Source organism: Spinacia oleracea, chromosome 1, assembly GCF_020520425.1.
Source record: "Spinacia oleracea cultivar Varoflay chromosome 1, BTI_SOV_V1, whole genome shotgun sequence".
Taxonomy (NCBI): Eukaryota; Viridiplantae; Streptophyta; class Magnoliopsida; order Caryophyllales; family Amaranthaceae; genus Spinacia; species Spinacia oleracea.
Window position 1 is genome coordinate 16,450,671 of NC_079487.1, and position 15,971 is coordinate 16,466,641.

General features: G+C 41.6%; 1 protein-coding gene across 1 annotated transcript; it reads left to right on the forward strand.

The window, feature by feature from the left end:
• The first annotated feature begins 11,560 nt into the window (after positions 1–11,560).
• On the forward strand, positions 11,561–13,624 carry LOC130462936 (uncharacterized). The gene is made up of 2 exons (XM_056831930.1): positions 11,561–12,270; positions 12,358–13,624. The coding sequence occupies exons 1-2, from the start codon at positions 11,561–11,563 to the stop codon at positions 13,622–13,624; spliced, it is 1,977 nt and encodes a 658-aa protein (XP_056687908.1).
• Positions 13,625–15,971: the final 2,347 nt, after the last annotated feature.

Consider the following 15,971-nt stretch of genomic DNA (forward strand, 5'->3'; position numbering starts at 1 on the left):
GCTAGAGGTGGTTTCAGCTACTTTATCACTTTCACTGATGACTTCAGTAGGTATGGTTATGTCTACCTAATGAAGCATAAGTCTGAATCCTTTGACAAATTCAAGGAATTTCAGAGTGAAGTAGAGAATCAATTAGGCAAGAAGATTAAGGCACTACGGTCTGATAGAGGCGGTGAATATCTGAGCTATGAATTTGATGACCATCTGAAAGAATGTGGAATTCTATCAGAATTGACTCCTCCTGGAACACCACAATGGAACGGTGTGTCAGAACGGAGGAACAGAACCTTGCTAGACATGGTCAGGTCAATGATGGGTCAGGCCGAACTTCCATTAGAATTTTGGGGACATGCACTAAATACAGCTGCACTCACTATAAATAGAGCTCCGTCTAAAGCTGTCGAAAAGACTCCATACGAATTATGGTTTGGAAAGCCTCCAAATGTGTCTTTTCTTAAGATTTGGGGATGTGAAGTATACGTCAAACGATTAATTTCAGACAAACTTCATCCAAAATCTGACAAATGTATCCTTGTGGGCTATCCAAAGGAAACAAAGGGGTATTACTTCTACAATACATCTGAGAACAAAGTGTTTGTTGCTCGAGATGGTGTCTTTTTGGAGAAAGATCACATTTCCAAAATGACAAGTGGGAGAAAAGTAGACCTCGAAGAAATTCGAGTCGAACAACAAACTCTAGAGAATGCTCAAGATAACATTCAGGATGAAACTCAGAGATCTTTAGAAGAATCTGGTGAGAATCATGGTCAATCTAGAAATGTTACCCCGCGTAGATCGCAAAGATATAGATCTCAACCGGAAAGGTACTTAGGTATTTTGACGAACGAGAGCTATGACGTTCTATTACTTGAAAGTGATGAACCTGCGACTTACAAGCAAGCTATGACGAGCCCTAGCTCCAAGCAATGGCAAGAAGCCATGCAATCTGAATTAGACTCCATGTCTGAAAACCAAGTATGGGATTTGGTCGATTTGCCAGATGGCTACCAAGCCATTGGAAGCAAATGGGTTTTCAAACTGAAAAAGGACAAGGATGGGAAACTTGAAGTTTTCAAAGCTAGATTGGTTGCGAAAGGTTACAGGCAAGTCCACGGTGTGGATTACGATGAAACCTTTTCACCAGTTGCAATGCTAAAGTCTATTCGAATAATGTTAGCAATCGCTGCATATTACGATTACGAAATATGGCAGATGGATGTCAAAACTGCTTTTTTAAACGGCGTTTTAACAGAAACTGTGTTTATGACACAGCCTGAAGGTTTTGAGGATCCAAAGAATGCTAAAAAGGTATGCAAGCTAAAGAAGTCAATCTACGGATTGAAGCAGGCATCCAGGAGCTGGAATATACGTTTTGATGAAGCAGTCAGTGACTTTGGTTTCATCAAGAACGCGGACGAATCTTGTGTATACAAGAAGGTCAGTGGGAGCAAAATTGCTTTCCTAGTATTATATGTCGACGACATATTGCTTATCGGAAATGACATTCCTATGTTGAACTCTGTCAAGATTTGGCTTGGGAAATGTTTTTCGATGAAGGATCTAGGGGAAGCACAGTACATATTGGGCATCAAGATTTACAGAGATAGATCTAAAAAGATGATTGGACTTAGTCAAAGCACTTATATCAATAAGGTGCTTGATAGGTTCAAGATGGCGGACTCCAAGCGAGACTACCTACCCATGTCTCATGGAATGACTCTAAGCAAGACTCAGTGCCCAAAAAACACTTGATGAGCGTAGACGAATGAATGGGATTCCATATGCATCATTGATTGGTTCAATAATGTATGCTATGATATGTACACGCCCGGATGTTGCGTACGCACTCAGTGCTACGAGCAGATACCAGTCAGACCCAGGAGAGGCGCATTGGACTGCTGCCAAGAACATTCTGAAGTACCTAAAAAGGCACAAAGATGACTTCCTGGTCTATGGTGGAGATGATGAATTAATTGTTAAAGGCTATACGGACGCAAGTTTCCAAACCGACAAAGATGATTTCAGATCACAGTCTGGGTTTGTCTTCTGCCTCAACGGAGGAGCAGTAAGCTGGAAAAGTGCTAAGCAAAGCACCATTGCGGATTCTACAACTGAAGCGGAGTACATTGCTGCACATGAAGCAGCAAAGGAAGCTATATGGCTAAGGAAGTTCATAGGAGAACTTGGTGTAGTCCCCTCCATTAAAGGACCAATAGCCCTGTATTGTGATAATAACGGAGCTATTGAACAGGCAAAAGAGCCTAGACACCACCAGAGAGTCAAGCATGTACTTCGTAGATTTCACCTTCTACGAGAGTTCGTTGAAAGAAAAGAAGTCGAGATAAGCAAAATTGGAACTGATGACAACATATCAGATCCATTAACTAAACCTCTGCCGCAAGCGAAGCACAACTCGCACACTGCAGCTATGGGAATCAAGCATATTGGAGAATGGCTTTGATGTCTCTGTTTAATGTTTTAAAGTTTTAGATTTTAAATCTTTGTAAAACATTATTGGTTAATCATTCACAATAAATGAAAGAAATTCATTTTTCCATTTAATTTGTGGTTTATTAAATGATGAGTCCCTTCAACTTGACGATATATTCAAGATAGACTGTCAGGACCAGTCCTGTGACTAAGAAATGTCTGTCAAGTGAACTTGAATGTCAAAGGTTGAAAATGGTCCCTAGTCGGAGTTTTCTATAAAATTGGACGCATAGAAAACGTTAGACGATTAGAATGCAAGATGACTAGTAGTTCTGTTTCTTGAACTATGTGGACATGGCAATGTCATAATCATTTGCATAGATACTTACTTTGGGAAGACTAGTATCGGACAAGACCTATGAAACTTTACTGTAAGAGATGAAAGTCTGTCATAAGTAAATTTCATTAAATTATTAGACACTAAATCCTCAATACCTGAGTGATTTGAGATTACTTGTTTGAGAACTGGTTGCTTTGACGTTGACCAACCGTCGCACCGTAAAAGGAGGCTATAAAGGCAACGCTCAGGTAATCACCTATCAAACGAAGTCTAATCTCAAGATCGCAAGATTGGGATTGTCCTCCCATAAATCGGGATGAGATGCTTAAAAGTTGTACAAGGCCACTCGGAGAGCTAGAAACTGTGAAATGCATGGCCGTGCTCGGATGAATCATAGGCTATGATTATCTGTTTATTTGATCAGTTGAACTCTGAAACCGAGGAACACCTCTGGACATAATAAGGATGACAACTCTTACCTTATGTTCAAGAGCAAGCATCGAGCGACAAAGGAATTAGGAAATGCACACTTGTCCCTAAGGACAAGTGGGAGACTGAAGGAAATAATGCCCTTGGTCCAAGTATGCATTCTATGTTAAGTCTAATAAATGCGGTTCAGTATTAATTAACAAGTTAATAATTCAGTGAGATCAAGTGAGCTGAATGCCTAGCTAGAGGCCGCTTCAGTTCAAGTGGAATTAATGATATTAATCCACAGCTTACTCTTGACTGAACCCGTAGGGTCACACAAATAGTACGTAAACGGATCAAGTATTTAATGGCATTAAATACTCCATCTATGAATATTCGGAACCGACGGATCTTGGTTTCAGTGGGAGCTAAGATCGTCACAGGCAAGAAATGAATACTCCGGAAACGATGATATTGCCGGAAACGGAAATATGGATCGTATCGGAAATATGAATATTATCCAAGTCGTAGATGTTGCCGGAAACGGAAACATGGTACGTATCGGAAAATATTGTTGGAAATGGAAATATTACCAGAATCGGAAATATTGCCGGAAACGGAAATATTGTCAGAATCGGAAATATTACCGGAATCGGAAAATAATTCCGGAAACGGAAATATTAAATATTTGTTCGAAACGGAAATTAATTCCGGAATCGGAAATATTAAATATTGTTCGTATCGGAAATAGATTCCGGAAATGGAAATTTAATCGGAAGCGTATCGTACGAATTAGCATCGGACGAGGCCTGCCGGACGAAGGCCCAGCACGAAGCCAGGCCGTCGCCCAGCAAGCACGCACGCCACAGCCCAGCGCGCACAAGGCCGCGCATGCGTGGGCCGCGCTGCGTGGGCTGCTGCTCGCATGCGTGGGCAGCCCTTGTGGCTGCCGTGTGTGTGTGAGTTTGAGCTCATGCGAGATTCCTGAATCTGCAAGAGTCAGTGTATGATTAAATGTCTATTCCTATTGGATAAATTGATTAAGTAGAATTCATGTAGAATTCTAATTCCAATTAATTCGCATCCTACTAGGATTACGATTCCTTTTCCATAACTCTATAAATAAAGGCCTAGGGGTCATAATTTATACACAAGTTTCAAAGTATTCAAAAGTGAGTTTTTTGAGAGAAAATTAAAACACATCTTGCTCATAAAAGTGCCGAATTTTCTAGTACCTTAAGGGCGATTCTAGTTGGTCAATCTTAAGGTGGATCCGGACGTGCTGTGGACTATCTACGGAGGGACGACACTTGGAGTCCTAAAAGACTTGTTCTTGTTCGGTTCGGGCGCAGCTAGGGAAGGCACGCAACAAAGAGTATGCATCTAATTATGCTATATGATTATGTGTAAATAATATGTTTCCTGGGTTAATGGTTGTTTCCGCATGATTTATGTAAATGTCATATGTATCATAACCTAACAAAATATTGTTCGTATCGGAAATGAATTCCGGAATCGGAAATTTAATCGGAAGCGTATCGTACGAATAAGCATCGGACGAGGCCTGCCGGACGAGGGCCCAGCACGAAGCCAGGCCATCGCCCAGCAAGCCAAGCGCGCCACACAAACAGCCACGCCAGGCCCAGCGCAAGGCCAGGCCTAGCAGGCCGTGGCAGCGCGCACAGCGCGCGCAGCGCGCGCGGGTGCTTGCGTGGGCTTTTGGCTCGCGCAGGCCTCGCTGCGTGGGCTGCTGCTCGCACGCACGCATGGGCGGCCCATCGAGGCTGCCGTGTGTGTGTGCGTAAGTGTTTGTGTTCGTGCACGTTTCCTAAAACGTGCAGAGTTCGGTTAATGATTAAATTCCTAATTCTATTTGATAAATTAATTAAATTAGAGTTCTTGTAGGATTCTAGGTTTAATTAATTTGTATCTGAATAGGATTCCAATTCCCTTTCCATAACCCTATAAATATGTGGCCTGGGTTCACAATTTATAACGAGTTTCAAAGTATTCAAAGTGAGTTTTTGAGAGAAAAATTCAGCCACACATCTTGCTCAAAAGTGCCGAAAATTCTAGTACCTTAAGGGCGATTCTAGTTGGTCAATCTTAAGGCGGATCCGGACGTGCTGTGGACTATCTACGGAGGGACGACACTTGGAGTCCTAAAGACTTGTTCTTGTTCGGTTCGGGCGTAGCTAGGGAGGGCACGCAACAAAGAGTATGCATCTAAATTATGCTATATGATTATGTGTAAATAATATGTATTCCTGGGTTAATGGTTGTTTCCGCATGATTTATGTAATATCATATGTATCATAACCTAACAGAAACAACGTCTTGTATCATTAGTAGGAGTACGAGCTTTCCGACAAGACTCCCCCCATTGTTCATACTCAAGGTATATACGTTCCAAGAGTTTTGAAGCTTGTTCTGGTTGCACTTTACGTTTATTAATATTTTATTAGAGGTGAACTCAAGACTCAACAACGTACATTCATTCAATTAATAAACAACAACCAAAACAATCTTATTTTAAATGCTTTAGGACTTGTGATCAACAAGGCAAGACACTTGTGAAATTACTACCATGTTCCTCATCACCAAAGTGAGACTCCACATCATGCACATTAACATGAGGGTTGTGCCCTTGCACGACAAATCCTAATTCATTTCATACACAATATTCCCAACTGAACCCTACATGTGCGGGGGCTTACGTGAGCTAACCCTTCACATGTGGTAAAATAAGTAGTACAACGAGGTACGAATGATTGGCTCAAAGTATGCTAGACATCCCGTACAAAAGCATACAAATAAATAATCCATCCCTTGCATGTGAAACAAACCATACATGCATAAATATTGAACAACATGATTGACAATGAAATCCATACTCATAATAATTTCAACATGCTTGTTCAACAATTAATCCAATAAATCCAAACATCACAAATCACATGCTCGTTCACCAAAATAAACATGATTCCACATAATATAATTCACATCATCAACAATCATGTAATGTCATTGACAAAAGGTGTGGTCGCCCTAGACTTGTACGTACCTTGAATACCTAAGCGTAGGGGCCACTTTGCAATAACGAGCACTCAACTAGAAATCACCTCCTATCATCAAAATAATGAAACTTAAATTATTTCCATGTTCATTAAATTTCCAGCAACTTTATAAAATTTAAAACCTCCTTTAAACTTTAGAATTCAATGGTTTTTCAATAATATAATCGTCTCAATTTGCAAAATCAATCCCTAGTACAAAAACATACTTTTTCCGCGTTTAAAATCAATAAAAATCAACACTTTAAGCCTTTATTCAAATCTGAAAATATAATTGATTATCAGAATTAAAATCATCACCTAATTATACTAATCAATTGACTCATTAGGTCTAGGTTAAAACTCTAACTTGAAAATCCCAATAAAACTAGTTTATTATCGTAAAAATCAATGCTTTATTCACTAAACAGATCTGAAAATTCATCCTTTAGTAATTAAAACAAACCTAATGAATTACAACACGCAAATCCTCAAACCACGGTATTCATAACCGGTTCCAGCATTTTAATTACTAAAAACAATATTAATATAATAATTTAAAATACGGAATTTAAATAGAATAGGTAAGGAAGAAGAGAATTATACCAATCCGGCCTATAGCACGGAACAACCACGAATTAGAGTGATTGGGCGAAAAAGAAATCGAATTACGAACACGAACAACACACACACGTACAACTCGGTGCGGGTGCGCGCGCGGGATCGAGGGGACGAGGCAGCAGCAGCGCGCGGGCTGGCGCAGCGTGCGAGAGAGAGGGGCGAGCAAGGGTGTGCGCTGAGCACACGAGCAAGGGGACGAGCAAGGTGTGCGCGAGCACGCGAGCAGCAACAAGGGACGGCAGCAGCGCAGGGCACGAGTGCTCGCTGCGGGCTACGGGCAAGAGAAGAGAGACGAGAGGGAGTGTGGGCGTGCGGCTGGGCGAGGGAAGGCAGCACCACATAACAACAACGTACACATGCGCACAAGGGGGAAGGGGCGATGTGCCGTGCAAGGGGCACGAGCAGCAGCGGGAACTCGTGTGCGGGACGAGGGCCGGACGAGCAAGGAGGAGAGAGAAAGAGGAGTGTTGGGCAAGAAAGAGAGAAAAGGGTTTATGACAAAATAGGGGGTCATTTAATGATGAGGAGTCCTATTTATAGGCTCCTTATTGTTAATGGGCTAGGCTTAGGAAATTAGAATTGGGCTTAGGGGATTAAATGATTGGGCTAGCTTAGGACTTGAATTAAATTCTTTTGATTGGGCTCGTTTAATAAAACGAATTGGACTTTTCATTTAAAACCCGAAGCCTTTAAAAATCGTTTGCAACTCATTTAATTTCCCGACTCAAGAATTAAATTCGTTTCGTAATTAATTAAAATAATAAATATTCTAATTAATTAAAATACATTAAATAAAATACATTTAAATATTATTTAAATGATAATAAATCGTAAAATGCTTTATAAATATAATAAAATATACTTATAAATATTATAAAAATACGAGGTATTACAGGTTGGGCCTGTGTGTTGACACTGACGTGTTCAAGATAAATGGATTTTAAAAATAAAAAGAGGAATAAAGGAAGGAGATGTCAAATGTCACCATGTTATGAGTGGCTTTGATTTTTAAATACTAGGTATTGATTTTGCTTTGCTTTTAGTCTTTAACTTTTCACGGTCACAATCAAGTAAAAGAAATGGAGTTTTAAAGTTGTTTTGTAATGATAAATGGAGGTAACTAAAAGAATAAGCAAAAGGAAGGGTCAACATTCATTATTAGTGCTTCCTACAATTTTTTTTTTAAAATAAATAAATAAATAAAATTCCGTGGTTTTTCTTTACAAAATGCAACAATTTCTTGGTGCACCCCTTCAAAAACTTCTAATAATAATCCGCTTTTTTTTTTCATTGGAAGAACTTGAACCTAGTGTGGCAAATTGTTCAACTTTATTGTTCTATGTTGTACCTGTAAGTATGTAACATTGTAACCCTATTGTTTTTTATAATACCCCTGCCTCTTGTTTTCACAAAGGCAAATGCTAACTGACAATGTAGTTGTTAGTTAGATCTATTACCAAAATATGCAACATATTTCACATGGTTTTCTTATTTAATCTCCTTCTATTGAATTGAACTGGATCTTAATATGTTGTTATTTATTTGAATTTTCTGTTTCTAGTGTTGGATAAAGGAGAAGTTTTTGAGGTTTTTAATTCGATAGTATTAGAGGTTACACTAGAAAAATCTAGATATGTAATGAAAAATCAAGTGATGATATATCTAGAAATATGTTAGACATGTGATGTGGAAATATGTAATATTAAACAAGTGTAGAGAAATCTAGAAAGTAAGATACAACAACTATAAATATGTTGTATATGCATGAGCTGAGAGGTGGGCTAATCAAGAAAGCTCCCAGAATATATGAGGGATAGAAACAAGGTTTTACCAAAGCGATATTCCCTCCATCCATTAATACTCGCCCCACTTTTCTTATAAAGTCGTCGTTTAATACTCGCTTCGTTTCTATAAATGGCATACTTTTACTAATATTATATCATTTTTCTCACTTAACCATGACCCACATATATTCTTATTTTCTTAACCAGCATCAAAAATTAACCCACCCCCACCCCTGTTTTTGACACTTTTTCCACTAACTATATTAAAAAACATATTCCACTATCAACTACCATCTAATAAATTAATAAGTCGATTAAATTGACTAAAACTTTGTGTCGGACAAATTGATGCGAGTATTAAGGGACGGAGGGAGTAAGCGAGAGATATGTACAATCGCAAATATAGTTGTTCAATTCTTATCAATGTAATCAATGATAAAAATGTGATTTTGTTATATTATTCAGGTCCATCAAAACTTCCGCATGCGTCCTTAAATTTCTATCATGATATCAGAGTCGAAAAGTGATTACGATAAATTGAAGACTGCAGACCCAAGACATGAAGGTTTACAAGATTTGAAGAAAGTGTGGAATATAGCAAGAGAAAAAGTGATAAGTGCTAAATCTAAATTTTTCCTGTTACACTAATACGCTTTAGGAAATCAGGACGATATGTTTCTGTTCCAACCAAAGAACTTTGTTCAAGAGGCTTGCAGTAACAGTTTATCCATTGAAGTATTATTTGTAGAAATGGTGTTGATGGACATTAATTCGAGATCCAATTGACAATTTTGGAAATAAAAATATTTTCATGTAATATTTGTTGATGGATATTGTTTTTAGGCTTAGCCGATTAATTTTGATGGATATAGGTGGACGTTTTTGTGAGATTTCTTTAGAATGGTTGATTCTGTGGTCGATTATGTAGGGCTTAGGTTTAGCCAATTACTGGTACATGTTTGTTTTTCTATTGTTGAAAGATACAAGTAAATAATACCATTTGCAGTTCATACATTTATTTCTCCTCTTTTGTTCATAATATTATCTTTTGTTTCCAGCCTTCCAAGGGTCGATTACAAGAATTAGCGTACTCTTGAATTTCACTTGATTGTGATTACGCTCTGTCAAAATTTCTCTTGTTTAAGAGATTGGTTAGGCAGTTAGCATCAATTAATTAGGGGTTTTTTATCACTCAGCCAGTAGCCCAGCATACTGTCCTTCAATAACAAACGGAAGAAATATAGAAGTTTTTTGCCCACTTTTCCTATAAAAATCCAACAAGATATGTTCAATTTTACATGGTCTGAAGAAGTTATGTAGGAAATGCGCTAAAAAATTAGAAAGGGAATATATTTTGTGGAGCGCTAAAAGCCGCCCCATATTACTCAAAACCGTCTCACTATTTTTCCTTATTTTCCATTAGTACCCTTACCTAATCTTACTTTCCAATTCTCTCACACCACCCTACCACCTCCGGCCACCATCGACGACCACTACCTCCGGCCACCACCATCATGTCGTAGGCGACAAAATGGCCGAGTCTTCACAATAGTTTCTTTTTTTTTGTCCGAATTTTTTTTTTAGAAACTTATGCATTTTTAGCTTGTACCATGGTACAGGCTTATGAATTTTAAGCTTGTACCATGGTACAGACTTATGAGTTTTAGTTTCGACCATGGTATTGACTTATACATTTTAAACTTGTACCATGGAAGGAGCTTAAAATTTATAAGCCCGTACCATGGAAGAAGCTAAAAATTCATAAGCCTGTACCATGGAAGGAGCTAAAAATTCATTAATGAGAGGTAAGGTTACTGGATCAGAAGAAGGAGCTAAGCAAGGAGAACATCCGTCAAGGAAGATGATGAACTAAAAATAATCTGGGTTTTTTTTTGGGATAACTTTTGGGTTATTTTATTTTTTATTCATTAATGATGTAATTAGTAGCCTAATTAGTGTGAAGGTGGATTAATTGACATCTAGGTAATAATTGACAACAAACGTTAGAAACCTAGGTAGTAATTTACAACTTTTAAAGAGTTAGATAGTAATTCACAAATTCACAAACTACCTAGGTAGTAATTGGCAAATTTTCCAATAAAAAAATTGCAGTTTTAAAATTGTTTGGTAATGGTAAGTGGAGGTAATTAAAAGGTAAAATAAGCAAAAGGAAGGATTGTTATCCCACTTTATGGACTAACGACGTAACCGTTCTAACGTTTGGTCATGTCGTGTCAGCCAGGTCATATCGTGTCGCAGGTAAACACAGCTCCAGGGAGATACGTCCGACGTAGCATCATACAACGAGGTATAGCCGACGAAGGACAGGCGACAAAGTACAAGCAACTGAGACGCGTCCTCGAGAAACGGGCTGATGAAGATAAGTTGACCTAAAGCCCATGATAGGCAGCGCCGTCAAGCTAGCAAGAACGAGTCTAAGACTCACGCGAGAAGCGCGGAAGCAGTTGAAGGCTGAAGAGACGTGTGATGAAGATACTCCTATCTTTGTGGGATTTTCTCAACCGATTAGACCGTTGAGAATACCCTATAAAAGGACGAAGATAATGATAAGCGAGCCACGTTCACTCAAGCACCGAAACTCTTAAGTCATAAACTATTTCATTATTCATTATTGTACTTGGGATTTTAGTTATCGATTCTCAGAAAGAAAAGCATAAACAATCATATAGAATACTTAGTGGATTGATAGCCTCATAGCTATCCGCGGTTTTTTACCTTGTTCCTGGGTTTTCCGCGTCAACACTCCTCTGTGTCGTGCCTCTTTATTTGTGTCGTTGATTCTTTGCTTAGTTAGTGTCGACCCTAGCCGAAAGTCGCCCCCATACGAATTTTGGCATAAACAGTTTGGCGCCGTCTGTGGGGACATTAACTAGGTTTTACACAAAAGCACCCCTCTCACCATGACTACTGGAGAGATGACGATCGCAGAGATGAAGGCGGCTTACGAGAAAGCCCAAGCCGAACTAGCCCAAGAGAGGGCATCCAATGAAACCCTCCAGAAAGAGCTCGAATCTGTAAAGAGCAACAAGCACCAGTCCCGCTACAAAGGTGGGAAGCCAAAAAAGCTAACGTTCGAGATGCCCGATGACTTTGAAGACGTGACCGACGATGAGGAGGAAACCCGTGAGGAAGAAGACAAAGAAGCTCCCGATCCGGTGACCCAACGCCTGAACAAGATGGATGCACGCATGACAAAGCACTATTCCCGCCTGATGAAGTTGATGACCAGGTTCCCCGGGGCACCTACACCAGTGGAGACCGAGCCGACCGACGGATATGCCGCGTCGCCGTTCTGCGAAGCGATCGCTAGAGTGACAGTTCCGCACACACTCCGGCTCCCAACCTGGACCACCCTGTACGACGGGACATCCGACCCCTATAGGCACGTCAACTTCTACAAGCAGCGCATGTGGCAGATCGGGATTCCGCACGACCTAGTGGAACCTGTTATGTGCAAATCATTCGGCGGCACCCTTGATGGAGCAGCTTTGGAATGGCTCACGAACGTCCCTCCCAGATCCATCTCCTGTCTGTCCGACCTCATCAACGCCTTCTATCAACAATTCGCCAGCAGTCGCCAGTTAGAAAAACAAACCAGTGATCTCTATCGGTTGGTTCAAGGGCCAACCGAGTCGGTACGCGATTATTTTAACCGTTTTAATTGTGAAAAAATTGGTATAAAAAATTGTGATGTCAGGACTGCTATTGAGGCGTTCAAGAGAGGCCTCATCCCCAATTCGGAGCTATACCGGGAAATAACCAAATACCCCTGTGCAACTTTCGAAGAGGTGCGATCAAGGGCCACCGCCCAGATGCGAATCGAAGACGACGAGGTTATCCGAACAGCATCTCAACGATCGACGGGGGGCAGCAGCGACAGAAGATCGTACACCCCAAGGAACAACAATTGGCGACACCAACCGTATGTTCGGCAAAACCAGGTACAAAGTGTCAATCAGTATTATGATACTAACAATGTTTACAGGAACGAGCGGGTCGAACACCCCAACATCTCCGACTACGGCTTCAACGTCGACATTGGAGGTGTGGTGAACGCCCTTCAAAATGTAGGTGGAACAGTCAGATGGCCCCGGAAGAACGACAGACCGGACTCCATGAAGGACATGAGCAAATGGTGCGACTTCCACCGCGACAACGGACACACAATCGAGGAGTGCATCTCCCTCCGAAAGGAAGTCGCATACCTCCTGAAACGGGGGCATCTAAAGGAACTGTTGAGCGACAAGGGAAAAGAAACATTTTCCAAAGAGCAAACCACCCTGCCCGGCCCAGCGACAAGCAGCGAGCGACCAGACCCACCACCGTTCAATAAAGTGGTAAATGTTATTTCCGGTGGTTCAGATATTTGTGAACTAACCTCTTCTGCAGCTAAAAAAATTAACAGGGGAGAATCTGAGACCGTAGAAGAGGGACAAACCGAAGACGAGGTCGCACTACACAGGTCCCTGACTGCAATGGCTATTACTTTCGACGATTCAGATTCTGTAGATACACAGCGGGAGCACCACGACGGGTTGGTAATATCGCTCCCAATAGGGAACGCATTGATCAAAAGGATACTGGTCGACAACGGAAGCTCAGCCAACGTACTGTTCTTGGAAGCACTACAAGAAATGGGATTAGAAGAGAAAAACATAGTAAGGAGATCAACAGTCCTGGTAGGGTTCAGTGGAGAAGCACTACGGACGGTAGGAGAGATATCGTTGCCTACATACGCAGAAGGCGTCAACATGATGACCAAGTTCAACGTCGTCGATTGTCCATCAGCGTACAACGTCATCCTAGGACGACCATGGATCCACAAAATGAAGGCAGTGCCATCAACATATCACCAATCAATCAAATTTCCAACCAAGTGGGGGGTCATGGAAATCAAAGGGCAGCAAAGGGATGCGAAGAAATGTTACGAGACAGCACTGAAACCATCCAAGTCACCCATCTAGCAATTACAGCCAGGGTCGACGTCGGACGACCCCGACGACCAACAAATCGACGAGATAGTACTAGACCAGACAAAGCCAGACCAAGTCATAAGGATCGGAGCCTCACTGCCTGACAACATCAAAAGTCAGATAGTGTCGTTTCTAAGAGAAAACTCGGACTGTTTCGCTTGGTCACACGAGGACATGACAGGAATTAGCCCAGACGTGATTACCCACAAGCTCAACGTCGACCCCAGCTTCAGACCGGTAAAACAGAAACGACGTAAGTTCGCACCCGAAAGGAATAAAATCATAGACGAAGAAGTACAAAACCTGATAGATTCAGGGAAGATCAGAGAGGTCAAATATCCAGACTGGTTAGCAAACGTCGTCGTCGTCAGCAAAAAGAACGGAAAATGGAGAGTCTGCATCGACTTCACAGATATCAACAAAGCTTGCCCCAAGGACCCATTCCCTCTGCCGCACATCGACGCCCTGGTCGACGCCACAGCCGGACACGAGCTACTCACATTCATGGACGCCTACTCAGGATACAACCAAATCCTTATGCACCCAGACGACCAGGAAAAAACATCTTTTGTAACGGATAGAGGAATTTATTGTTATAAAGTCATGCCTTTTGGTCTTAAAAATGCAGGTGCGACGTACCAAAGATTAGTCAACAAGATGTTTAAAGACCAACTCGGAGACACAATGGAGGTATACATTGACGACATGCTGGTGAAATCGAGGAAGGCTGACGATCACGTGGAACACCTACGACAATCCTTCGACATACTAAAAAAGTACGGTATGAAACTTAACCCGACTAAATGTTCTTTCGGAGTGTCCGCAGGAAAATTCTTAGGTTACATCGTCACCCAACGAGGAATCGAGGCCAGCCCCGACCAAGTGCGCGCGATCATCAACATTCAATCCCCGCGGAACATAAAAGAGGTACAACGCTTGACAGGGAGAGTGGCGGCACTGAACCGTTTTATATCACGGTCGTCGGACAAGTGCCGATTATTTTACGACGTCCTACGCAAAAACAAGGGGTTTAACTGGTCCGACGACCACGAAGCAGCCCTGCAGAACCTCAAAAAATACATGATGTCGCCGCCCCTCCTATCCAAACCAAAAGAAGGAGAAGTCTTACAACTCTATTTAGCCGTTAGCTCGACGGCAGTGAGCGCGGTCCTAGCTCGAGAAGACGAAGCACAACAACTACCCATTTATTACATCAGTAAGTCACTACTGGAAGCAGAAACCAGGTATTCCTCCCTCGAAAAACTCGTCTTAGCACTCGTTACCGCAGCCAAAAAACTAAGGCATTATTTTGAAACTCACCAAATAGTGGTGATGACTAACTATCCAATCAAGTCTGTGATGCGTAGGCCAGAACTGACAGGTCGAATGGAGAAGTGGACAATGGCACTAGGAAGGTTCGACATCAAGTATCAACCAAGGACGGCTGTAAAGTCGCAGGCTCTAGCAGATTTTGTGGCAGACTTCAGCCCCGACTTAGAGAGAATAGCAGACGACGAAGTCAAACTCATCAACAACATAGAAGAAATATGGACACTCTTCGTCGACGGCTCATCTAACTTTCGTGGTGCAGGTTTAGGCGTCGTACTGAAGTCACCACAAGGGGACATGATAGCACAGGCAATCTGCTGCGACTTCAAGGCAACTAACAACGAAGCAGAATACGAGGCGCTAATCGCCGGAATGACATTAGCTATGGAATTAGGGGCAAGCGAACTCAACATCTTCAGTGACTCACAACTAATCGTCAACTAGATTAACGGCGACTACGAAGCTAAAGACCTAAAAATGACCTTGTATCTCGAGAAAGCAAAAGAGTTAACTTCCAAATTCAAACCCTTCTCCATCAAACAAGTCCCAAGAGACCTAAACACGCAAGCCGACGCCCTTGCCAACCTAGGATCCGCACTCAGAAAATCACCATTCTCGACCATACCTCTAGTGCACCTACTATCGCCCGCCGTCGAAAAAGACATACCACAAGACGCCAGCCTCGTCCTATCAACCTTAAACACAGACAGTTGGACCAAACCCATCTTCGATTACCTAAAGCACGAAACTCTACCCGATGACAAGCTAGACGCCAGAAAGATACTTTTCAAAGCTTCACGATATGTTATTTTGCAGGACGTACTATTTAAGCGATCAGCAAACGGAATGTTGATGCGATGTGCCGAAGAGATCGAGTGGGAAACGCTATTGAAACAATACCACGAAGGAGAATGCGGAGGACACGAAGGAGGACGAAGCTTATCAACCAGAATCAAAAGAAATGGATACTATTGGCCAACAATGCTTAAGGACGCCATGAGGTACGTAT

Coding starts and splice junctions, on each gene's coding strand:
- LOC130462936 (XM_056831930.1), top strand. CDS start 11,561: ATGACTACTGGAGAGATGACGATCGCAGAGATGAAGGCGGCTTACGAG. Junction 12,271..12,357: donor CAAACCAGTGATCTCTATCG/GTTGGTTCAAGG, acceptor TTGTGATGTCAG/GACTGCTATTGAGGCGTTCA.